At 40.4% G+C, this 25,249-nt stretch overlaps 1 protein-coding gene across 5 annotated transcripts in view; it reads right to left on the bottom strand.

Moving 5' to 3' along the window:
- The window catches only part of dbn1 (drebrin 1), a 189,493-nt gene that overhangs the window by 52,073 nt on the left and 112,171 nt on the right, over positions 1-25,249 (bottom strand). For 4 of the 5 annotated variants that reach the window (XM_051933842.1, XM_051933839.1, XM_051933840.1 and 1 more), the window contains exons 2-4: positions 11,161-11,216; positions 8,651-8,763; positions 3,888-3,977 (exon numbers count right to left, since the gene is read on the bottom strand). In XM_051933842.1, coding sequence (XP_051789802.1) covers positions 3,888-3,977; positions 8,651-8,763; positions 11,161-11,216 — 259 coding nt within the window. The remainder of the gene's footprint in view (positions 1-3,887; positions 3,978-8,650; positions 8,764-11,160; positions 11,217-25,249) is intronic. The other variant, XM_051933841.1, reaches the window with a different exon arrangement.

Genomic DNA, 25,249 nt, shown 5'->3' with positions numbered 1-25,249 from the left:
ATTGTCCCCATGTTCTTGTTAAAGAACTCATTTTAAAGTAACATGCTGGATCTACTGTACTAATTACTTCCATCATTTTAAAAACCTCAATCATGTCGCCTCTTAATCTCCATTTACTTAAACTGAAATGGTTCAACTGCTTCAATCTGTTCTCATAGCTCAAACCTCACAACTTTGGAATCAGCCTAGTCACTCTGCTTTGGACTTTTTTATACTGCTATGTCCTTTTTGTAGACCAATCCTGCATGCAGTTGTCTAGATGTGGCCCCACCAGTGTGTTATAAAGCTGTCTTTGACTTGTGCTCCAAACATTGTGCGATATAACCTAAGGCACTTAATGGCTTCTATGCATTGTCTAAATTCACACTTGAATACTTTCTAAAGTGACTAAAGTAATTAAAGAGTGCTCTGTGAGAAAAGGCCTGGTGGCACTATGCTTATCCATGCTGCTTCACAGATACAATGTCCTGGGGTTCAAATCCAACCTTGTCACTATCTATGAGGCGCTTTGATATGCTGTCATTTTGGAGTTTTCCTTAATTGCTTCATGGAGGCCTCTTAAAATGCAATTTGATTGTCACCTGTTTCATAACAATAGATAAAGATAGTCTGATTAAACAAACAGCACTCAAAAAATGAAACATTGTCTTTATCAAACATGTTTACAGAATACATAAATAGGCCAACACTCTGAAAAATGAAAAGGAGGAGCAATGAAAACAATGCAAGATAATCATCCATCCATCCAAGCATTTAAAAAGGCCAATTTAGGGCCAAGGGGAGTAAAAGACAATAGGCAGATAATATATTACTTTTAGACAAAAATGGTAACTTTCAACCTTTCCCTTTGTATCATTTAGTAAAATTAAAATGGAAAAGCAGTTGATAAAATCAATTGCATTAGAATTTTCAGTTATTTTCAAATTAGCTATTATAAAGAAAGAATAAATTGCTTTTCCTGTCAACCTGTATTTTATATAGTGCATTTATTATTACAGATCACTTTACAAACCAGTTCTAGACAAAGTGATGACAGGAATCAAGAAGAGCACCTTACACAGACTGAACACTGAGGCAAGACAATGCTATAGGAAACGAGCCAGACTGTTTAAGTAGATTAAGGAGGAACATGGCTTCCCAACTGCTAGCTATATGTAAGGCAATGAATGGACACAAAGACAAAAGTCCCTTATGTCATATGTGACTTGACTTGATCACTCATGAACAGAAAACAGGGAGACACTTACATGTGGTGTTAAAGTCCAAGAGAGCCGAGTCTTGGGCATCTAACTAAAAACACACCCATCAAATTAAGGAGTGTGCAAAATCAACATTAATCCTAATGTTACCAAATAAATTTTAACTTTAATTTACTTGCTCAGTCCATTTTGGAGCACCTCCTTCTAACATTGCAGGGTACTGGCATTATTGTGCATAGGACTGCAACCAATCCTGAGTGGAACTCTGGCCCATCACTGAACACACACATTTGCACTTGTTCCTGCTGCACCAATTTAGCTTTGCCAATTATATCTTATGTCTGTATAAATCTGGCCACCAGCAGGCTTATCTTTGTTAAACATTATGTGCCAAGAGCTCCTGTGGAAATATGGTGCAGAATTATTGTATCAAATGCAAAAAGTACAACCAATGCCACCCAACAGCCAACCTGTGCTGTTAATGGTAAATCAAAGGTACTCGTGACATCTTGTTGATTTTGTAGCATTCTGGTACCCTTTTTTGCATTCAATATACCATAATTTGGAAAGTTGAAATTTAAATGTATTGACATGTGTACATAGTACAATAAAATGTTTACTTCAATGCCTCCCACAGACTAGTAACACTAGTACGATACATTAACAGGAGCCAGATGTGCACCAGGAATATCCTGTGCCACCTTCTTCTGTGTTTGGTGGTGCTGAGTTGAGCAGGTGCCATGCCATATCCGTGCCAGTATCTATCAAGCATCTCAGAATTATTCCTAGAAATTGCACTAGAAGTCTGATTAGGAAGGAATTTGTCATACACCAGAGTAGGACATGAGAAGGAGTAGGAGTTGCAAAATGGCACTCATGAATGTGTTTTGTAGTTCCATTGGTAATCATGATGATGCTTTGATACCAATGCTAAGACTTCACCACAAAGATAATAATATTCAAAATAAGAAAACTGAGCACAGGCTTCTAGGTTTGGAAAACAAGTCATTAGCCGTCTCCATCTAAGGGTATCATGGATTACTCTACTGTAGAGTCATATATTGAACCAGGACACTTACAACAACATCAAGAATACTACAGTTTCATCTATGCCCACCTGTGTGTTGATACTGTGATACTGCTTGCGAGTTATATATGCATGCTCATTGACACTTGGGACAATGATCTTTGTGCATGCCATCAATCACACTGACAACTCTAGGAAAACCAGTGATTTGCATGAATGCATCTTTGCTTTGACATGGTGTGATGGAGAAATACATAATTCTATATATTACCTTACGCATTGCAAGGGTCTTCAAAGTTTGGTGCGAAAATTGAGAAATGGTTGGTTGTGACATACCCGTATCATCACTATTGCAAAGCTGTATATCCCCGTGGTTAAAAAAAAATGCAACATTGCCAACGATGACAGCGCATGCCCCTTTCACATAAATGGATCAATCACGTGACATACATGAGCATAACTTCATCACTGTCAAATTGATATCTTTACAAGTTCATTGTTGTCCAGCGTTTTCAAAACATTTCACCTTTCCTGGAATGTGCATGCTAAGCTCTGCCTGACCTTCATCTTCTGGTAGTCCCAAGCCAGTCAGAACAGCTCACAAGTTCTCCTAAATCCTCATGAAGTTTGAAGCAGTTTTTTAGCCTTTAGGACCGTTTTCCTAATGAGAGACACTAAATACAGGCATTGAACTCTTTGTGGCTAATGAATACGGACAACACTATACATCTGTAGAGGTTGGTAGGCATAAATGGAACCATCTGAGCTTTTCACAGACATCTGAGGAAGTAGAGGTGTTGGTGAGCCTACTTGATGACGTCTTTCACGACCAACCCAAAATATGTCATCACTCTCTGGCGGTGACCATGATAACATAAAACAGTATTGTGGGACAAACAGTCAAAGAGTGTCACCGATGCTGGGCTCTTTACCCTACAATCTCATTGAAGTGTATATCAGATTCATTCTGCCTAGTGTCTGCTTTTGTTAAAGTGTTAAGAGACCAGATGTAGGTACACTTCATTTATTACACAGCCACAGGCCTCAAAGTTTTGACATGAATGAGCTATTTACAGACTGGAAGGTATATTTTTGACTGAAGAACAGAATCAAACAGCAACTGACTGTCATTTTGAAAAAACACTGTCTGAAACTGAAGACAGTAGATGAACTGCTGTTTATTGGCGATCCAACCCACAGCTGGGCTTCATATTTGCAGCCAAATTACTCTGACAGATTGCTTCAGGATTATTTGAAGAACACACCATTGGACCACAGTGGTATGGTGCAGTCTTGAGAGTAGCAGGTTTCACAGAGCACAAGGACCAAATGTGGCTCCCACCTCACAAAAGCCTGAACTTTACTGCTGATGTGGCAGTCTGGCAGTCCAACCTCATTATATTATATAGAACACATACAAGTATTGGCCTCCTCATCGGCCATGTTTTTAAAAATCCATTTTCAAATCTTCTCATTTGTGAAAAATATTTGTTGAAGCCCCCTCAAAGATCACAGGATGCGATGGCAACATGAAAGAAGACACATGCAGAAATGTACATGAATAAAGGCCATCAATTAGCCTTGTACCACTGGCCACAAATAGCTTGCAATTGAGACTATACTTTAAAAAGAAAATGTAAAAAAATAATTATCCACATTACCTTTGGGTTACTGACCTGGAAGAACTCCGCAATCATGGCTACATGACTGGCACAGGCACACTTCCGGGCATCAGGCACATCTTCACCAACCTGAGTTGGAAGGGAAACAGTAAAGTTACCATTTCATGTCTACATCTTACTGTTTCTTTCTGTACTTTCCAAGAAAAAGAGTTTAAAATTAGAATCAAATTCAAAACTTCAAGTAGGGCAACCTAAGACTTAGACATCATGAATAGAGCCTACAAATTGCAGAGTAATTGAAACAAAATCGATCACTTGTGCCCCAGCATGCTGGACTCCCACTCCTTTTCTCTATCAAGAACACTCCTGTTGTTGCTTTACGCTGTCAAGATTTTAGCAGCTCCACATGAGCTGAGCACCCCCTCTAACACTGCAAGAACTTAGAAAAATAAAAACTGAAATTATATATATATATATATATATAAAAAAAAAAAGATATGCACACTGAATTAGTGTTTAAAAGACTGCATGGAGGTGGCAGAAAAAAAAATAAGACAGAGAGGCACTGTCAATTTTTGCATGTGGAAAGCATTAAAGTTCCCGATATATTTGTAATATGAACGTTTACCATGCTGGAGGGAGAATTAGGGACACAAAGGGGACAACATACATGCTTGGACCTTGCTAGCGATGAATCTTTAAATGTTTGAGAATGACAGGTTGCCACCAGGGGGCAATTTATTCTGCAGATTACAGATAGGAAACCAATCACTGTCATCAACAAGTACCAGCAAGGAGTCACAACATTTAGATATTGAAAGACTGGCTTATATAAAGGAACAAAGGTGGCCCAAAATAAGCTTTAGGCACTTGGCTTGTAAGTCAGGAAATGGGGTCCAGATAAGGAAATGGTTATTAGTAGACTCTATGAACTATTGCCTCTGGATATCACAGGACAGGCCCTGATCCAAGAGGTGGCTATTGTGACGTTCTGTAATTAAATCCTAATAAAGGAGTAAATTGCCAAGACCTTCCAGAAGTCTAAACACACAAAGAACGTTCGGGTGGAAGCAGTAAAGGAATACAGCAAGAAAAATGAGGGACAGAAAATGAACAGAAAAATGGCAGCATCGGTTATTGAGGTGGATTAAACCTAGCTATATTGGGATCATGAATCATGTTTAGTTGGTCCAAGTGGAATTTTACAACAAGCGGACAATCAAAATAGCATAAATGCAGTACCTCCAGAAAGTATTCAGATCCTGTTACTTTTCACACATTTTGTTATGATGCAGCATTATGCAAAAATCACTAAATTTCATTTTCAATGTATTCAAATAACAATACAACAGAATGCTAAGGTAAAAACAGGTGTGGAATAAAGCACTCTATATAGCGCCCCTTGAACCCACCAGACAGACATCCAGGACACATGTTTAAAATCACCAAGAATAATATTTTTAATATTCTTAAATAAAGTGCACAAAGCACTGCACACTCCACAATTCTCCAATCAATAGTACAAATCAATAATAATCATTAATCACACTCCTCCAACTCCCAGCAGCTCCTTTACACACCCTCCCAACTCCGGCTCAATCTGCTGGGGTTTCCCAGAGTCCTTTTAAAGTCCATGACTCGCAAGTATTCCTTCTCTGGGTCAAATGCCTTCAAGTATCTCGGAAGTACTGCGGACTTCCGTCCACGTGACCCCGAAGTACTTCCGGGTTGACGTAACTGTAATAGTCCCCGGGTTCTTGGTGAGCTCCCCCTGGCGGCGCCCAACAGGGCTGAAGAGATGGACTCCATGTCCCATGCTGCCCTGCAGGAATCCGAGGAACTATTTCTGTCCAGGGGAGCTGCCATCTAGCATCCCGGAGGATGTAGTGTCCTGAACATGCTGCTTTTCTTCCTTTCCTCTGATGAGGGACGTCCAGGCCAGGCTGAAATGCCTGCCGTCCATCACACAGGATTTAAGGAATTTTTGCAAATTTAAAAAAAAAACAAACTGTAATATCACATTGACAAGTATTCACCCCTTTTACTCAGTTCTACACTGCAGCACCTTTTTCAGCGATTACAGCTTGGAGTAATCTTAAGTATGATGCGACAAGGTTCACACACCTAGATTTGGGGATTTTTTTTACTATTGTTTTCTGTAGATCCTCTCAAGCTCTGTCAGGTTATATTGAGATCTTTAGTGGACAGCTATTTTCAGGTCTCTCCAGACATGTTTGATTGGGTTCAAGTCTGGTATCTGGCTGAATCAATCACTCAAAAGCTTTCATAATCCCTAAGCCGCACCTGTGTTGTTTTTGCTTTGTGGTTTGGGTCATTCTCCTGTTGGAAGGTAAACTTTCAGTCCGGTCTAAAGTCCAAAGTGATCTGGAACAAATTTTCATTAAGGGCATCTCTGTACTTTACTCTGTTCATCTTAACCCTAACCTAGGCCTGTCCAGTCTCCCAAAATAACCCAATAGCACGATGCTACCACCACCACACTTCACTGTTGGAATGGAATTGTGGAACAATGAAAACAAATAGAACGGAATTCACTTGATCCAAATGTCTAATGTCACATCAAAGGATCTGAATACTTGTGTCAAAGTGATATTTAAGTCTTTTTTTTTTTTTTTTAATACATTTGCAAAAATTCCTAAAATCCAGTTTTTTTGTTTTGTCATTCTGGGATATAAAGTGTTGTTTGATGTGGGAGAAAATTAATTTGAATAATTTTAGTAGAAGGCTGCAACATAAAAAATATGAAAAATTCTAAAGGCACTATATGCTATTGGAATGTTTTAATGAAACTGTGAAAGGTATACTGAATCACTACAGATAGCAAGAAAAAAAAAAAAGAGAAATGACCTGGAAATGCATAGTCAAGAAGAAGGCCAAAGTCAAAATGGGCAGTCAAAGAGATCTTTCATCAAAACACACAATCAAAAATTCGGGGTCAAAAAATAAAAAGCAAAATATTTGTTAGTGAGAAAAGTAAAGAAAATTACGTTTTTTCAATCACAGTCTTAGAATAATCTATCAAGCTCAGATACTCCATAACTTCAGAGGATAATCTTTAACCCGTGGCCTACATCACAAACGAGTGCGCTACGGGGAATTCTGAGAGGGATTTCCATGGTGACAGCCCTAACAGGAGCCTAAAATTGAGAAACGTATGGCCACACCACAGCCATCTGGAATACTAGCAACAATCACAAGTAAAATAAAATGATATGAAAAATTAATAAAATGCAATTTTGTTCAACAATTCAATAACTAGAGCTAAATGAACTCAAACAGCTTTTGAGTGTAACACTGGCCAGCCTAATGTGTTAATTTTAGTAATGAGTTCTTTTTATCCCTCTCTCATAGTATTAAAGGAATCAGGAAGGCCAATATAAAATTTTTGCTGCAATGCACCTTTGGTTCAGGGGGGGCAACTGGCCAACCTCACTGAACTGAGGGAGACAGACATTATTTGGGGAAAATATACCGAGGTCTACTAGCTTTTTTTTTTTTTTTTTTTTTTTAAATCAAAAGTGACCTCTGGGGGCTTCCTTTTTCAGAATTGCATGTTGTTGTTTATATTCCATAAATAGTTACAAGCTTCACAAAACAGAAACGCTACAGCAAAACCCCTTAACCAGTACTTCTAGCCAAGGAGATGAGTAGCCTTCCTGTAGTCCCAGCAAAATGTCAAAGGAGAAAACAAAAGAAGAAAAAGCTAATAATCTTTTGCAATGCCAAGAATGCCAACCTGGGGAAACCAAGACTTCTCATGATGCCTCCTTTAAAAAACAGTGTCTCTTCTAACTTATCACATGTTCAGAACCTCCTAGAAATATATATGTGAAAAACAGTTCAGTGGGGAAAACATTAGTGAGTTGTATTCACTAATCATGGAGCAGGAGAGTGTGATGTTTTGCATGTTAAGTAGCAAATGCAAGTAAGAATTTCTCTGTACACGTGACAATAACGACCCTATAAGCCCTATATAAACGCTATAGTTCTAGCTAAATATGTGCCAGTGTGGTCTTCTGATGTTGTCCTGTGCTTTTTCTCGTGCTTCTTCTGCTCTGCTCTCCCCAACTCTATCACAATTTATGCATTTGGGCAGAGTCTGTTTGTAGCCAGTAAACTGCTCTTCAGAGTTGGATGACTAGGGATAAAATGCAGGAACTGAACACACTTAATGCCAAAATACAATGTAATGAGAGGTTTTAAACAGTGACCTCATTTCTCCTCCTACCCGCAGCCGTCTGAAAGTTTATATTAAAAAAAAAACCAAAAAAACACGACAATGTGCTCAATTAAGCACACTTCAGGGCCCCCATTGTACACTGTAAAATTTGTAATTACAAAGAGAAACAAAATGCTTGGGGAACTTCAGCAACTCGATCTGCCAGTTTTCATAACTACAGAAGATATCATTAAACACCATATGGAAAAATGTGCTGCACCCACAAAGCTTAGTTTCACTCCTTGTGTCGCCAGGATTGCGAGTTTACAAAAATCACAAGGCTTTGGTCACTGGAAAAATGTTTATCGTCGGAGAAGAAGTAAAATGCAAATGAGACTGAGATGACAGACAGTAGTTTCAATTAGTAAGGGGCCCCAAAACAAAAGAAAAACGCTCTCCTTAGACAACACAAAGAACAAATTGGTGCACTTCAGGGTTAATCTTTGCCTTTTGCTCAACTGTACTCTCCACCTCCATTTCAAAGCCAAGTATACTTATGAAGGCGTTCCCAGCGCTTTATTTTTCTCTGTGCTGACCCCCCCACCACCACCATGGTACCCACCCAGTTGATGAGGATGTAGCGAGGCAAAATGGAAATGGGATCCTTAAGACTGCAGAAGCCGTACATCACCCGGCTGTTGTCAAAGCAGACTGTGATTTCTGGCAATCCTCCACCTGCGGGACAAAGGAGAAAAAGTGAAAGAGCAAGAAAGGAAAGCAGGCATAATAAGAGACTCCCCGTGTAGCTTGAACACAGATGCAGCAAAAAACCCCAGTGGTGCCCAAGACCACACAGCCATCCTGGACATACACACACACACACACACACACACACATAAATAAATAACTGCATCTCCCCATGGGAAGTCAAGCACTCATTATTCAAGTCTGGGCTCCAAAAGACTGGCAGCAACATTTTAGGCCACAGCAGGCTGCTAATTCAGCCTCCATTATGAGGCTCTGAGTTAGCTCCACTGTTCTGTATCACTTTGGCAATGAGACAGGATGTTGTTAACACTGGATTGTGGTGCCTGACTTTACTAATTTTATTTGTAATGGAGGGCTTCTCCTGCACAGCTCTTGGTGGCATTAAAATGCATTATCTTCCCAAATTTAAGACCTGCATCCAGGCCAAACTCCAGTCATCCTTATTGTATCTTGTGCTAAGATTTTACTTGCTGGCACATGACCTTCAGTATGGCAAAAGTATTATATGATCATCTATGGCAGCGGTTCTCAAACTGTGGGGCGTGCCCCCCTGCCATATGTGGCGTCATTTTGCTATTCGTAGGGAAATTTTAAACTTGTAGCGGTGTATCGGCAGCAAAAAATATAGGAATACATTTAATTAGGGTTTCAAAAAAACGTTAGGGGGGCACGATTAAAACTGTTATGAAAACTTGGGTTGCAAATACTTAAAGGTTGAGAAACACTGATCTATGGAGTCGCCAGCAGTGGGCTGGCGCCCTGCCTGGGTCTTTGTTTCCTGCCTTTCACCCTGTGTTGGCTGGGATTGGCTCCAGCAGACCCCTCGTGACCCTGTAGTTAGGATATAGCATGTTGGATAATGGATGGATGGATATGGAGTCGCCTGGTAAAGATGCCCTGAAAGTTAAAAGAGTGCATACCCAGCGATGTGTTCAGCTGATCACGTCACTCAATGCAGGGCTTTGTTGTCCTTCTGCATGCTCTTTCACAACTGGGCAGAAACATTTCCTGTCAGGTTACTTTGGATGGTCAATATGTTGCGAATATTTAGTAATTGGGAGGGCAGCTTAAAATCCCTGAGGCATATGAGGTGGTAAAAATGTTGTGCTTTCTTCACTAAGGTGCCAGTGTGCTTGGACCAGGTCAGGTCCTCTGTGATGTGGACACCAAGGTACAACTTTTCCAATAAATACAATCATGGCGTCCGTAAACACACTGATGTCATCGTCAAAGCCGAGCTTAAACATTTCCCAGTCAGTGTCACTCACTACTTCCTGGAAAATGGCCTCCGACTGGTCTCTGCAACATGCCACCTCATGCCTGACTGGAGCTTCTTATATCACATATAGGTTTGTTTCTACATGGTATGCCACTGTACCACACACATTGGCAAGATGAATCCATTATCAAAGGAGCAACCACAGTTCCTTTGTGAACCTTGTTCCTTTCTTAGCTATGTTATGTCTATGACCTCATGGCTCCTGAGTTTAAAGTCTGGTCTGTTCCTTATCTGCTGTTGGGATGTCCTGCCCACGTCTGCAGTGGTTTTCCTTCCACATCCTAAAGAAGTGTGCTGACTGGTGGTAAGCTCTGTATGAAAGAGTGAGCATGTAAGCAAATCTGCCCAGTGTTGGGGGTCTGTTATGCATCCAATCCTTCTAGGATAAGCATAGGCTCCCTCAACCTTGAATTGTATAAGACAGACAGAAAATGGATGAATTTCTTAATGCTTAACAGGCCCACATTATTGAGCTTTCAGTGGTCTCACTGCATACTGTGACATGCCAATCCATTCATCCATTTTTCAAATGTTAATTTTCTATTACAGGGTTATGGGAACCCCTACATCAGGTGCAAGGTAACTGCCAGCTCTGGAAGTGATGCCAGTCAATAGAAGGGTTGGCTGTGAGTAATCAGTTCCAATTAAACACAAAAATTAAAAGGCAGTAAAATAAAACACCCATGTCTTTAGACTGTGAGCCAGCTTTGTCAAAAGGAGATGTGACCTCCACGAAAGAAAGTAATGATGCGTTTATAATCACTTAGCAAAGGAAATAAAGACTGAAATTTGTAATTATGTTCACATTTATAATGTCGTGTAGGACTGACATTTTCAATAAATTCCGTGTGTTAAAAAGTCAATTCATAAAAGGATGATTCATTTTGTTATAAAGTCATTGATTAAACAAAGGAAGCTTTGAATTACTGAACTAAACGTTAGAGTGGTCTATTTTTAATATATAGGGCACACGTGTATGTCAGAAATCAGAGGGCACTGTAGGGCAGCAGATGACAGGAGTGCCAGGCATGGCTCATTACTGCAGCAGTCAGTATCATAAACCCCTGTAGTGGAGTACGACTCACCTCCCGATGAAGCTAGCGTTAGGTCATTACTGTTGTCTTCATACGTGTAGAGGGCCCTGCAAAGAGAAAGAAAGTGTCATCACAATAATGGCCACTTAGTGAGGTTGGAGCAAAAGCAAACCAAAAATGTAAAAAGAGAAGTAAATTGGTATGGAATGGTCCATACAGCCTTCTGTGTAAATTACACTTTAGGACATCACTCAACAAAACATTTTACAATACACTGCAACTGATTGTACTGGGTGATACTATAGAATCAAGTTCTTTAACTTGTGTGTACTGTGTACTCAAATAAATGTACAGTAAAATGAACAGGAAATTGAATCAAATGAACAACAACATAATATTTAGAAACTAAACAAAATGGGTCAAGTGAACTAAACAGGCTGCAGCGATAGACAGATCTGTACAGGGGTGGCTTAATACGTTTGTCCATGTCGACCGTAACAGATCTGTTGTGGGGGGTGTGTGTGTGTGTGTGTGTTCATTCCTTTTCCTTCATCATTCAGCGCATGCTCTGGTTGGGCAAACCAGCTGTTAGTCCTCATCAGTTGTAAATTTCTTTGAGTGTGTGCGCGCTTGTGTGTACCTCCATGTGTGCATACATGTAAATTAAAATAAGACGGGTATCTCAACAAATCAATAGGTCTGATGCCATGACTAAATGGAGCAGACTGTAAAAATCTCAGCTTAATTTAAACAATTTCTGCAGCAGTTATCGTTGGACATAACTCAAATTGTTCTTGAAGGACATGGGGAGAAGTAGTAGAGCAAAAACCCCAAACAAAGGCAAACACAGTGCAGCTTGTTTAAAGAAGACAGATCTAATTTTTTCGTGCACACAGTAGGTCTTGGTGTTCATGATGGATATCTCAGAACCCGCTTGTTCTAAACTGTTCTAACTTAGGATCCCGGAGTTCTACACAATACAAAACACTGCACAATTTTAAGTCATGAAAATCAATTTAGGTTACATTTGCATACAAACACAATGAATAAATCAACTTTTCCCGACATTTTGAGAACTGTAAAATTAGAATGTGAGGTGAACTCAATAGCAGATTTTTAAACCCATCACCAAACCTCCATTTACATTTACACAGTGTCCCTCTGAGCTTCATGTAACGTACTCACATTGCTCAGATTAGACAGATCATCTCCTTGGCATAGGACTGTGTATCTCCTGAAAGTCATTTGTCACAAAACGAGAGCCTCCAGTTGCCTACTGGGTGACTGGGCGAGTCCTCCAATCCACTTCTGTCTGGATAATCAACAGGATGCTAACCCGACAAGAATTACAGCTCAAGTCAATTTCAGATATTCTGTATACCAGAAAATCATCTGACTGATCAGATACCACCTCAGTTCCTTTTTTAGCTAGGTAATGCTCAACTCGCCCCTTATTTCATCAAGTATCCATCTAACACCTCCTTACTTACATAAAACTAAGCTGACACTCATGCCCTTAAGTAGGCTACAACTCAACATTTTCTTTCTTACCTTTCCAACACCCTTCACATCCCCTGCTTATTTAAGCAGCACTTAAAAGAATCCAAACTTCACTTAGCCTTGTACTGAGCTTGCATACGCCAATTCAGAATTGCAGCACATGTTGGGAATATCCTGACACATGTTGGGAACCAGCCCTCGACTGAACCCCAGTCACAGCCACTCTGACACTCACAGTTAGCATAATCTGGACATGTTTGGAAAGTGGGAGTACCTGAAGAAACCAACAGAGACATGTTGAGAACGTGCAACCTCCACACAAACAAAGCTGGGCCTAGATTTGAAGCCAAGTCTCCATGATTCCTGTGAAGTTTACAGTTAACCATCTTCTATTTGTGCCCCCGAGTTGTAGATGAGAAACTGTTTTTAAAGCAAACATCATCATGTGCATCACATGCCGGCTCTGAACTTTCCTTTGCTTATAACTACAAGATTGAACTCCTCCAACAATGACAAAAACATGTAAGAACTGAACACTTAACAAGATGCAAATGAACAGCCACCTCAATCAGTGAAACAGAAACCTGCGTTTTATGATTATTAATAAAATACGCAGGAGCACCAAACACTTATTAAAGCAAGGTTCATCTAACTGACATTATGACATCCAGTCATTTTTAATTATTTGTTTGTCCTAACAAAGCCGTGTACCTAGAAGTTGTGAGCGGAGGTTTAGATGAACTCCACTAATGATAGAGAGATAGATACTTTATTAATCCCAAGGGGAAATTCACATACTGATAATGGTGTTCCACCTTAGCCAGGTCTTGTCCTCTAATAGATACTCTCTCTGGTTTACAGCTTGTGGTCACACTGACCCCCGCTGCAATCAGTTAGTTATGCTCATGGACATCCTCTGCATAAAGGAGCCATTTAAACACGACTTAAAAGCGTTTCACTCAAGCACAAGGGCAGAAAAAAAAAAAAAAAAAAGGAAATGCGTTGGAGGCTCTTAGCTCTGCTCTTAATGCCTGATGGCATGATGTTACATACAACTGCTAATAAATGAAAGCCTTTAAACTGTCAGCCTTCTTACTTAAACCACAGAGGGTCACATGAGGAGAAAAGCTGAACATCATCCATCATTGCAAGTCAGGCTGCTAATGCCTCACTAAAAGTCACAGCCACTTGCAACTTCTTCATCTCAACAGGACCTACTTGAGACCCTTATATGAGTCCTGATTTGAGAAGAGATGGGCTTCTATGTAAAATATGGCTGCGAACCTGAAGCAGAACCGCCATTTCATTGGAAATAAACAGAGGATGTTAGTAAGGAATGGAGAGACATCACTAAACCCTAAAGAAGGGCAGTAGAGCTATACAGCAAAACAGACACTGACATGTCACTCTTTGGCCAAACCTAAACCCAGAATAAAGCCAAATTTGTCTCTGCATTCTTGGGATTATTTTGGAAGGCTGACTTTTCCTGGGAAGATTCACTACGGTTTTCAAATGTTCTCCATGTAGTGATGATGGCTTTCACTGGGGTGAGGTGGAGTCCCTGTACATTGGAAATGGCTTTGCATCTCTCTCCTGTTTGGTTAGGTGTCAACAACTGTTTTCTTCATCTCTTATGGAATTCTCTTTGATCGAAGCATAGAATCCTTGTGGTGATAACTTCACCATCATAGTAAGGGTCAATATACAGTAGAACCTCTGGTCACAAACGTTTCCGAACACGTACAAATCGGGTTACGATCAAACAGTTTGCCAAAATTTTGCATCTGTTCACGACCACACGCTCTGGTGGCGAACAAAAACACTGGTGGCCAGTTTCCCTTCCGGTTCATACGTGCCAATGATTTCCCATTCTCCGTTTCCCATTTTCTTTTGTTTGCCTAACAAAGCAGAGGATGTTGCAAAAGTAGTTATAATGTTAACCAAGCAGAGGCCTCAAGTGCTGGAAGAGGTGGAAAAACTGTCGCTAGTGTGGTTGAACGAGAAGCAACTTGCAGGGGATATAGAGTAAGCGAGCCGATCAGATGTGCGAAAGCCAAGAAGATTCATGGCAATTTGATGAAAAAAAAAATCCTTCTTCAAGTGGCGAAGGGGAGGAATTTAAAGCCAATAGAGGATGGTTTGAAAAGTTTCACAAGAGAAGTGGCATTTCATTTTTTTTCCTTGTGCTGAAAACTCATAAAAAAAAGTGTTTACAGCGAGTGGTTCGTAAGGGTTTAGAGTGAACTCTTACAATGTTAGTTTTCTCTGTTGTTCAAGGTTTTCTCAGTGTTATTCAATGTTTTTACATTCAGTTTACTATTACACTGTGCATTCTATGGTATAATTAACTATTTTTGTGCTTAAAAAACTTTATTATATATATATATATATATATATATATATATATATTTACATACAGTTCGTACGGTCTGGAACGGATTAATTGTATTTACAACACATACAATCTTATGGGGAAATTACGTTCAGGTTGTGACCAAATCAGGTCACGTCCAGAGTTTTGGAACGAATTACGGTCGTGACCAGAGGTACCACTGTATGTTGAGGTTTAGATTCAAAACTGGTTGTATTTAGTCAACCGAGTTAAATGATCAATTAATTTTGGTCAGCTGTTTGAGTGAGTGACTAAGGACGCATTTACCCTTTCCACAAGAGCAATACAAGTGTTACTTAAACATATTATGTGGTAAAGTTTACTCTGGTTACGTAATATTACACTTTGTCTAAAGATCTACAGTAAAGCCATTCATTGGGAGTCCAGAGGATTCGACGGCATCAGTTAGAATCTCTGCATGTCTTACTAATATTGCAACCTGAATGAATGAACGCCGTCTCCTGCTCAACCTGGCAAAGGCAGACCTTCCTTTGTTATCCCTGCTCACCTGTCTGTTCAGCTCCCCCCATCTCTGTTCAGCTCAGCTCACTATCACTAACACCAGCCAAATCAATTCAATGGTGATCAATGACTTACTGTCCTTCAGTGACCATAGGGCAGCTCTCACTTTGTCTTACAGATTCACTCTGTACAACATCCACAAGATCACACCATATCTGAAGGAGTATGCAGTACAACTCCTGGTCTAGGCTTTGGTCTTGTCATACCTGGACTACAGCAAATCTGTGCCAGCAGGAATACCAGCATGTGTTACTAAGCCACATGGCACTCCTCTTTTCAGGTCACTACATTGGCTCCCTGTGGCAACACATATTAAGTTCAGGTTTTTGATGCTTGTCTAAAGAGTAGTCAGTGGGTCATAGCTGTATATATGGAGTCACTTGTGAGGTTCTATGCTCTTCTTGCACAGGCAGGTCTAGTGATGCCACCCCTCTCAATCCAGCCTCTCTCTGGGTGTAATTACTACATCAAGACCCTCTGCTGTATCAAACAGGTTCTCATATAATGAAAAGGTGGATTATATTTTATTATGAGGGTCATGGCTAGGCAGAGAGTACTTTGACTTTTACCTGATAGAGGAGCTTTCAATACTCTGGCCTAAGTCAAAGTGGGCCAACTTAAAGAAACCAGTAAAGCTAAAAAAATACATTTGTGAAATGTGGTAGGAAAACTGTAGCACCCTGAAAAAGATCCACACAGAAAACAAGCAAAATTCCACACAGACAGTAACAGAGGAGCTGCAAGACAGCAGTGCTAACCGCTTCACCACTGTGCCACTGCTAAACGAGTTCATCCATGCAACTATCCATTCATCCATTCTGCTTAGCCAGGGCAGGGTCATGAGGCACCTTGAGGATATCCCAGCAATCATTGGGCATAAAGCAGGAAAACCACCTGGACAAGGCACCATCCATCACAGGCAGAGCAGACACAAACAAACACCAGGGCTCACTTAGTGTTGCCATTTCACATAACGTGAATGTCTTTGGACTGTCAGAGGAAACCCACTCAGACACAAAGAAAACGTTTAAACTCAACGCAGGGAGCACCCAGGACATGAACTACTATTGCAAGTACCCCTAAGTTATATTACGTCAAATACAAAATAAAATAAATAGGCTCACTTTGAGCTGAATTCAAAGTGCGTCACACCACTGACTCAAAGATTTCTGTTCAGTATTATGGGTTCTTTTCTGCCTTATATCATCCCTTATTCCAGTTTAAACCCATACAATTCAGGTTTAAACTACAATTGCAAACTTGGAGTTTCCCAAAATTTTAAATTAACTTCCTCTAGCCATCATAGACTTTAATTTTGAGCTAGCTAAGTCAGGATATTAGTCCAATCAACAAAATCTGTAATGGCTTAAAAGGCTTGTATTAAACAAACACCCTGCCTGCCACACCAGAATGATGAAATGATGACATGAAGCTTCTCTTCATGCATATATGATCAACTTGACATGGGTCCTTCCAAACCTGATGTACATAACTAAGCCCCCTGCCACTTTTCATATTATTTATAATACCACTTGTCACATGTGATTTGTCAAGGTGCTTAGCGTATTTCTGAAGGACTGATGATCACTGGCAAATGTCCCAGCCTTTCCCTGGGCCTTCATGCTGCCTCACATTACTCCAGTGGTGCACCTGGGACACCAAACATGTTCGAGTTTTAACTGCCAGCAAAAAAGATTTGCCCTAGCAAGGCACACACTGGCCGATTATGCCAGAGCTTGCCAGCCCACACACAGGAGTTTTTGTATGCTGCCCTTACCAATTCTTACAATAACATATTGAAACCTAAAAATTGAGATCTTCACAGATCACAGTCCTCATAGATGCTGAAGGAAGTAATCAGGAGTGGCAAAGGGAACAGGGATTTGACACTCAGCCACAAATATAAATTCAAAAATCTTGTAGCCCATAGTCACTTCGTGGCAACTACTTTTATAAGTAGGCCATACTGAGTATTCCTAGATAAGAGGTACCTTCAACAACCTTTCTCATCCTTGACTGTCTTTACTCAAAAATTAAGCCCAAAAATGATCCAAGTTTACAAGACAGTCACTGTCCTGCTCCACTGACAGACTGAGGAGATCGTTCCTTCCCCAAACTATGAGACTCTTCAATTCCACCCTTTGTAAACGTTAACACTATTCAAAGTTATTGTTTGTTTTTACCTGCATTTTTATTACTCTTTAATTTAATATTGTTTTTTGTATCAGTATGTTGCTGCTGGAGTATGTGAATTTCCCCTTGGGATTAATAAAGTATCTATCATCTAATCTAAAGGTCTTTGGCAATCCAGTAAGGGAGTAATGCTACTCTGGATCTCCCCAAACTATTTCATAATTACACTCACTGAGCAAATTATTAGGAACACCATTCTAATACTGCCAGGAATTCGGAACTTTCCTCCAGTTTTTCATGGCATGGATTCCACAAAGGTGTTCCTTTGAGATTGACATTATTGTATCTCTCAGTTTCTGTAGATCTGCCTCTGCATATTCATGCTGTGATTCACCATTTCTTCCACATCCCAGAGGTGTTCTCTTTGACTCACACCTGGTGACTGGCAAGGCCATTGAGGAACAAACACTAAACTTATTGAAGACTGGTGACTAATGCATTATCATTCTGGAAGTAGCCATTAGAAGACGGCTAAATTGTGGCCATGAAGGGATGCACAAGATGGAAATAGGCCATGGTAGTCAAATGGTGATTGATTGGTAGTAATGAGCCAAAAATGTGTCAGGAAAACATTCCACACACCATTACACCACTACCAGCTCATCTGCCTGGACCGTTGACACAAGGCAGGTTTGGTGGATGGATTCATGCTGCTGGCACCAAATTCTGACCCTTCCATCTACGTGCCTCAGTGAAAATCGAGATTCATCAGACTTAAGTTTTTCCAGTCTTCAGCTATTCAGGTTTGGTGATCCACTGCCTCTTCATCTCTCGGTTGTTGGCTGACAGGAGAAGAACCTGATGTGGTCATTTGCTGTTGTAGCCCATGTGCCTCAAGATCTGACGTGTTGTGTATTCTGAGCTCACCACAGTTGTACAGAGTGGTTGTCTGAGGTACCGTAGCTTTTCTGTCAGCTTGAACCAGTCTGGCCATTCTCCTCTGACCTCTCTCATCAACAAAGTATTTCTGTCTGCAGAACTGCTGCTCACTGGATGATTTTTGCATCATTCTGAGTAAACTGTATAGACTGTTGTACAGCATGTGAAGATCCCAGGAGATCAGCAGGTACAAAATTACTCAAACCAACCCATCTGGCACCAACAATCATGCCATGGTTAAAATCACTGAGATCACGTCTTGTCCCTTTCTGGTATTTGATGTGAACATTAACTGAAGCCCCTGACCTTCATGCGTTCTTCATGCATTTATACATTGCGCTGCTGCCACATAATTGGCTGATTAGATAATTGCATGGATAAGCAGGTGTTCCTAATAATTTTCTCACTGAGTGTACTTTTTATAGTTACAGTCTGTACTGATTTTCAATGTGTAACAGAGACAAGTTGTGCCAGGAATGAGTGCCCTCAGTGCCCCAAAGCAGGTGTCCGGTACATGTCATCAGGATGCGGCAAGAGGAATGACAGAGCCTTTGGCACAGCCTTCCACAGTGCTGCTCTGCTTGCAGGAAAACCATGGCATGATGTCCCATAAAGCACAACCACAAGTGCAAACCCAAAGGTGGAACAGACATGTTTAAAGATAAAATACAATTTGATTAAACAAGTCAGCAATTTGAAAAACAATGCTGACAGCAGGTAACACATAGATTAGAAAAAAAGACAAAGGCCAAAATCACTAGACAAAACTCCAAAAACAGGATGAGGGTCAACAATCCCAAAAACACTGGAGCAAATGGAGCACTAGGAAGTGGCCGTCACCGAGGTACAAACACAAAAGGCAGAGTAAAGCCTGTGTCGTAGACACTATGTTTAATTATGCCAGCACCTCCAATAAATGTTGTCAAGCAACAGACCCAGAAGGGGCCCAGTCAATAGAACGGCCAGAGTAGAGTCCCATCCACCGCCCGCCACAGAAGATTCTAAAAAACAAACATCACGCAAATGGCTAAGAAGCCCTGCTGTACTGGGAATCCATGCTCAACTTGGGTATCTTTAGAGTAAAGGTGCACACAAGAATGTCAAGCCTTCAGTCATTGGACACACGCTTAGCATGTGCAAAGTGTACCATCTCTAAAACAAATACTCAAACAGTCAGTGTCTCTAAAATTAAGGCACAAAAGTAAAAATCACTTTTAAAATGTTGTTTCTGCTGTGTTTGGACAGGTTAGGGGATCACATGCCTGCCACCCAGGGTCTGTGTTACCCTACTTCTCTGCATTTTCTCCTTCCGACATAATAGAAGTTCAAAGACTGGAAGATATCATGAAAGTTAGCAACCAAGCAAAGTCCATTTTATCTTTTTGCCAAAGCCAAAACAGAATTCAAAAAAGATGTTGAGAATTCACAGGAAAAACTCAGGATCCAACTCAAAAATAACAAAGAGCAAGGCGCGCACACGTGAAGTAGTTTTATCCAATACTTGGATGATTCAGAAATATATGCGCTGTTTTTTCAAAAGGTTGCTTCGATGATGTCACATGCACACACATTCCCGAGACATTCTGGGTACAATCCATATAGTCTGTTGATATGTGCCCATGAAAAAACTAAATTATGTCGCAGAGTAATCTGAAATATTCAGCTTATCAAAAACCTTTTTATGTGAGAAATGAACATTAGAATTAGATTACTTTGGGTAAAAACACGCATATTTTAACTTATAATACTAGACACCGCAGAAACATTAAAGAAAAACACAAACCATCATGATATTGTGACAACACTTAAACAGATAGTATGCAGTTTTCTCCTTTTGATTTAGATAAGAAGGTAAATTCTCCCAACTCCTAAAGCCAAGGCTGTTTAGACAGAATAACTCTGAACTTCGAGCCCAGGGGGTTGAGGCTCTTAAGAGCGCAGTGAAGGCCTGGCTCACCTAAACATGTCAAAATAATTAAATAAATCAAAGGGGGCGCCATAGAGGCTGCTTCACTTCAGTAACAAATCCACAGGAACCTTTGAAGACTTACGAAATCTAAACAAACGTCAGCATGCGACAGGAAATCGCTGGCTCGTGGTATAACAAGGCTTCTGCTAAGCTGAATAAGGAACCAAAAGTTACACTATAGTGGAGTGGGGAGTGACATCCATTCCACAAAAAAATGAGAAAGGCAGCAAAAAAAAAAAAACAAAAACAACAAAAGATGACTAAAGTATCAAAACCAACCTTTTGGGCCTGTTTTTTAATTTTAAGGTTGCAGGGAACCTCTGACATTTCCAGCAAGAACCAAACTTGGAGTCCATTACTTGGCCCACAGACACGTACATTCACCCAAATTACTCCTCTACACATATGAGATGTATGATAGACATAAAAAAAAACCAGACACATTAACACAGGGAGAACATCAAAATTCCACACACGCACCTTGAACGAAGGTTCCTGAATCTGTGAGACATAAGTGCTAATCACTGTACCACCAATCAATCCATCTACACTTTTTTGGGCAACATTTATTCAGCTACGAGGTTGTGGTGGTCTGGAGTCAATGATGGGTTGATAGGTAATTGTAGGACATATTGGGCTTAGAGAAAACCCTGTTCAGACACCTAGAGGGTAAGCAAACTCCATGCAGCCAGTGGCCAGGCAAGGTCACAGCAAGTGTGAGAAAACAATACTAACCACTATGCCACTCTCATGACATCAAATGAAACAAAATAGCATATCAGATACCTGGGCTGCTCATTGAATCCTGAAACACAAACTACATTTGACTCTCGAAACACAAAGGAAAAAACAAGAGGAGTAAACACAAAAGCAGGTATCTGCCTCTTGGTTTGTGAGAAGCACTTGGCTGCAATCCCCTAATTCTGTGACCATCAGGAGCAGCAAAAAGACCAGCAAGGCACTGGCACCAGTCCCATTAAGCAACAGGCAGCTTTCTTTGCTGCATTTAGCAAAGAGACCTTCCAGACTGAGTTCCCTTCACAGTCGGCACTAGAGCAAGACAAGCCTGACTAAATGGCTCTTAGAAGAGCATTAACAAAAAGACAAAGTTGGTGTGGGTCATCACTTTAAGCCATAAATGTTTTTTAAAATGGCTTCATATACAGAGCAGAACATGAAAATCCAAACAACTGGTGGTCTTAGGAAAGTCAAGCATATTCTGCAAAACTATGGACTCAGCTACCCTCAAGTCATCCATTTAGCTAATGTGCCTTTGCAAGGCTGTGGGACATTTCAACAATGGGGGTCTAGGAGATATTCCAGGCTGCTATAGCAGGGCACAAATAGATACTTGCACCAAGGCCAAAGGCACAGTCTTTTCTTGTGCCAATACTGAGCAGCACTTCTGGCACTTCTCAACCCTAAAAAAGAAGCTGCTTTTGCTGGCCCCTTTAAACAGATGGCTCAGTGTTGCAGCAGAGGGCGGCAGTAGAATGACATAATAAGGGGGATGAAGCACTCTCTTCATTCACCAACAAGCCCAATGGCGCAGTGGTGAGTGGTGTTGCACCTCAGCTTTTGGGTTTGAAACCTATGCATGTTGGATTTTGTACATTTTCTGCATGCTTGTGCTGGCTTTTCTTCCATGTCTCCAAAGATTTCTGTTAATTGATGATTCTAAATTGTGTCATTTGAGTGAGCATGTGGATGCTTGCCTAAGTGGGTCATGATATGAACCAGCTGCCTGTCCATGGCTGGTTCCTGCCTTGTAGTTAGTGCTGAGGTACGTGGCTGTTCTCCATGAGCCAGATTATTTAGATCTGAGGATGTTAAATTAAAAAAAAAATGTAAAGAAAGTATGACTGCAAAAAGATTAGGTAGTAGGCTCAGTAATTGAAAGGGGAAATGGGTTAAAATACCGGGGTAAAACAAATAGAGCAACACAGAGATTAAGGTATACAAGGCAAGATAAGGCGGTGGATGAAGTAAATGGGTTGAGGCCACAATGATGAATCAATGCACAAGTGCTTATAGAGTGTGAAGTGAAATTCCAGGGAAATAAGTAGGGTAAAAGATGATGGGTTAAGATAGTGAACCAAGATGATAAAGTGAAACAGTGGGCAAAACAACAGAAAAGGAACAGCGGTGCAAACCTGTAACATAACAGGATAAAGTAGGTGTGGCGTGGCTGCTAAGACAGATGTAATAAGACTGTAAGGGCAGAGAGTTGGCTAACCAAGCATGGACAGAAAACTGAGTAAGGCAAAAAAATAAATAAAAACAGGCACAAGACAGTGGGGTATGATATAAGATAAATTAAAGAGAGACAAAGGTTAAAGTAAGAAGGATGAGGCAGAGAAGCAAGACAGTAAAAAGTAACTGGCAAGAGACAGTGGGGTAAGATACCACCTGAAGTAAGAGAGGTGTGAGCCAGCAGGCACGTCAGAAATACGACACATTTTGAGAGACAGTAAAACAGTTGGCAAGGTGAATGAGTGGGGAAAATAGATAAACTGGTAAAGTGAGAGAATGGTTTGAGGCCATATCAATGAGACAGTGACACAAAATATTGGCATGAGATAAAACGTATAAGGAGAGAAACCAGGGTAACATCCAATTTAGGGGGTAAGCAAACATTTTCTAAGCAAGGGAATTCACAGCCATACACACACCTTTGTGGGATGATGTAATAGGATGTAAAGGAAATTCAAGACTTTGGAAGGAAGGAAGGAAAATGGGCATGTCAATGATTAATAAAAATGTGGTGTGTCTAGTTTACCATACTTGAGATAAAAATGACACACCACTGTTGTGTATATTTAAATGACTGGGGTTATTAAATAGATGACTTGGTCCAGATTCTGTTTTGCAGACTCTAAGTTAAATATGAGATAGAGTAAGTGATTCTAAGGCAGAAGGGTGAGTAAGGGCAATAACAGAGAATGAGGTTAATACACTCAGTGAATATCTGATTTAATCATTCACAGCAAGGTTCATGTAATTAAAAATAAAAATATAATTCCTTGTATAGTGCTAAACTGGTAGGACCTGCATCCGCACGAGCAGAGAATCTGTTCGGTTTCTTAGTGACAGTAACCTTAGTCATCCTAGTTACTCTGAAATATACAACATTAGCAAAATCTGCTATATGCAGGCACAAACAGGACGGACACATTATGGTATATCATGTACAACATAAATGAAAAAGATATTTAGTTTTTAAAACTGGGCCAGTGGGGAACGTTAAATATTAATTATCTCTAAACTCATAACATGAGAGAGAGTTGCAGCTTCACTTAATGTCAGGAGCTTGTTTTAAAATTCCATAACCGTAAAACTTTATTGGATTACTCTTAAACCTATTTATGTCTTGAGATAATTAAATTACGTAATCTCACAGGAGTAGACCTTAATTAATTTTATATATATATACCTAATACACACATTATAGATCAGTGTATATATACACATACAGTGCCTTCAGAAGATATTCAGATCCCTTCAATTTTTACACATTTTGTTAAGCTGTAGTCTTATGCTAAAATCACTTAATTTTTCTCCTCATTTAATAATACTCAATATCCCAGAATGACAAAGCAAAAGCAAGATTTTAAAATTTTTTGGGAATTTATTGAAAGTAATAAAATGAAATATCACATTGAGAAAAGTATACAGACACTTTATTCAGTACTTCTGGCTATAACTGCTCCCAAAGGGGCTTTAACAGAGTCTTCGTGGATAAGACGCAACAAGCTTTGCACATTTGGATTTGGGGATTTTTTTTTTTTGCCATTCTTCTCTGAAGCTCTGTTAGGCTGGATGGAGACTGTCAGTGGACTGCATTCAAGTCCAGGCTCTGGCTGGGCCACTAGAGGACACTTCCCACAGTTGACCCTGCTTTGCTTTGTGCTTAGGGCCTTTACCCATTTGGAAGGTGAACCTTTGCCCCAGTCTGGGGTCCACAGCACTCTGGAGCAGGTTTTCATTAAAGATTTCTCTGTACAGTAATCCCTCCTCCATCGCGGGGGTTGCGTTCCAGAGCCACCCGCGAAATAGGAAAATCCGTGAAGTAGAAACCATATGTTTATATGGTTATTTTTAGAATGTCATGCTTGGGTCACAGATTTGCGCAGAAACACAGGAGGTTGTAGAGAGACAGGAACGTTATTCAAACACTGCAAACAAACATTTGTCTCTTTTTCAAAAGTTTAAACTGTGCTCCATGACAAGACAGAGATGACAGTTCTGTCTCACAATTAAAAGAATGCAAACATATCTAACTTTTCAAAGGAGTGCAAAGCAAGCAGTCAAAAAAAAAATCAATACGGCTTTTTGGCTTTTAAGTATGCGAAGCACCGCCGGTACAAAGCTGTTGAAGGCGGCAGCTCACACCCCCTCTGTCAGAAGCAGACAGGGAGAGAGAGAGAGAGAGAGAGATAGCGAGAGACAGATAAAAAAAATCAATACGTGCCCTTTGAGCTTTTAAGTATGCGAAGCTCCGTGCAGCATGTCCTTCAGGAAGCAGCTGCACACAGCCCCCCTGCTCACATCCCCCTACGTCAGCGCAAGAGAGAGAGAGAGAGAGAGAAAGTAAGCTGGATAGCTTCTCAGCCATCTGCCAATAGCGTCCCTTGTATGAAATCAACTGGGCAAACCAACTGAGGAAGCATGTACCAGAAATTAAA

Source organism: Erpetoichthys calabaricus, chromosome 11, assembly GCF_900747795.2.
Source record: "Erpetoichthys calabaricus chromosome 11, fErpCal1.3, whole genome shotgun sequence".
In the NCBI taxonomy this organism is placed as follows: domain Eukaryota; kingdom Metazoa; phylum Chordata; class Cladistia; order Polypteriformes; family Polypteridae; genus Erpetoichthys; species Erpetoichthys calabaricus.
This window is presented reverse-complemented; position numbering and strand designations above follow the sequence as displayed.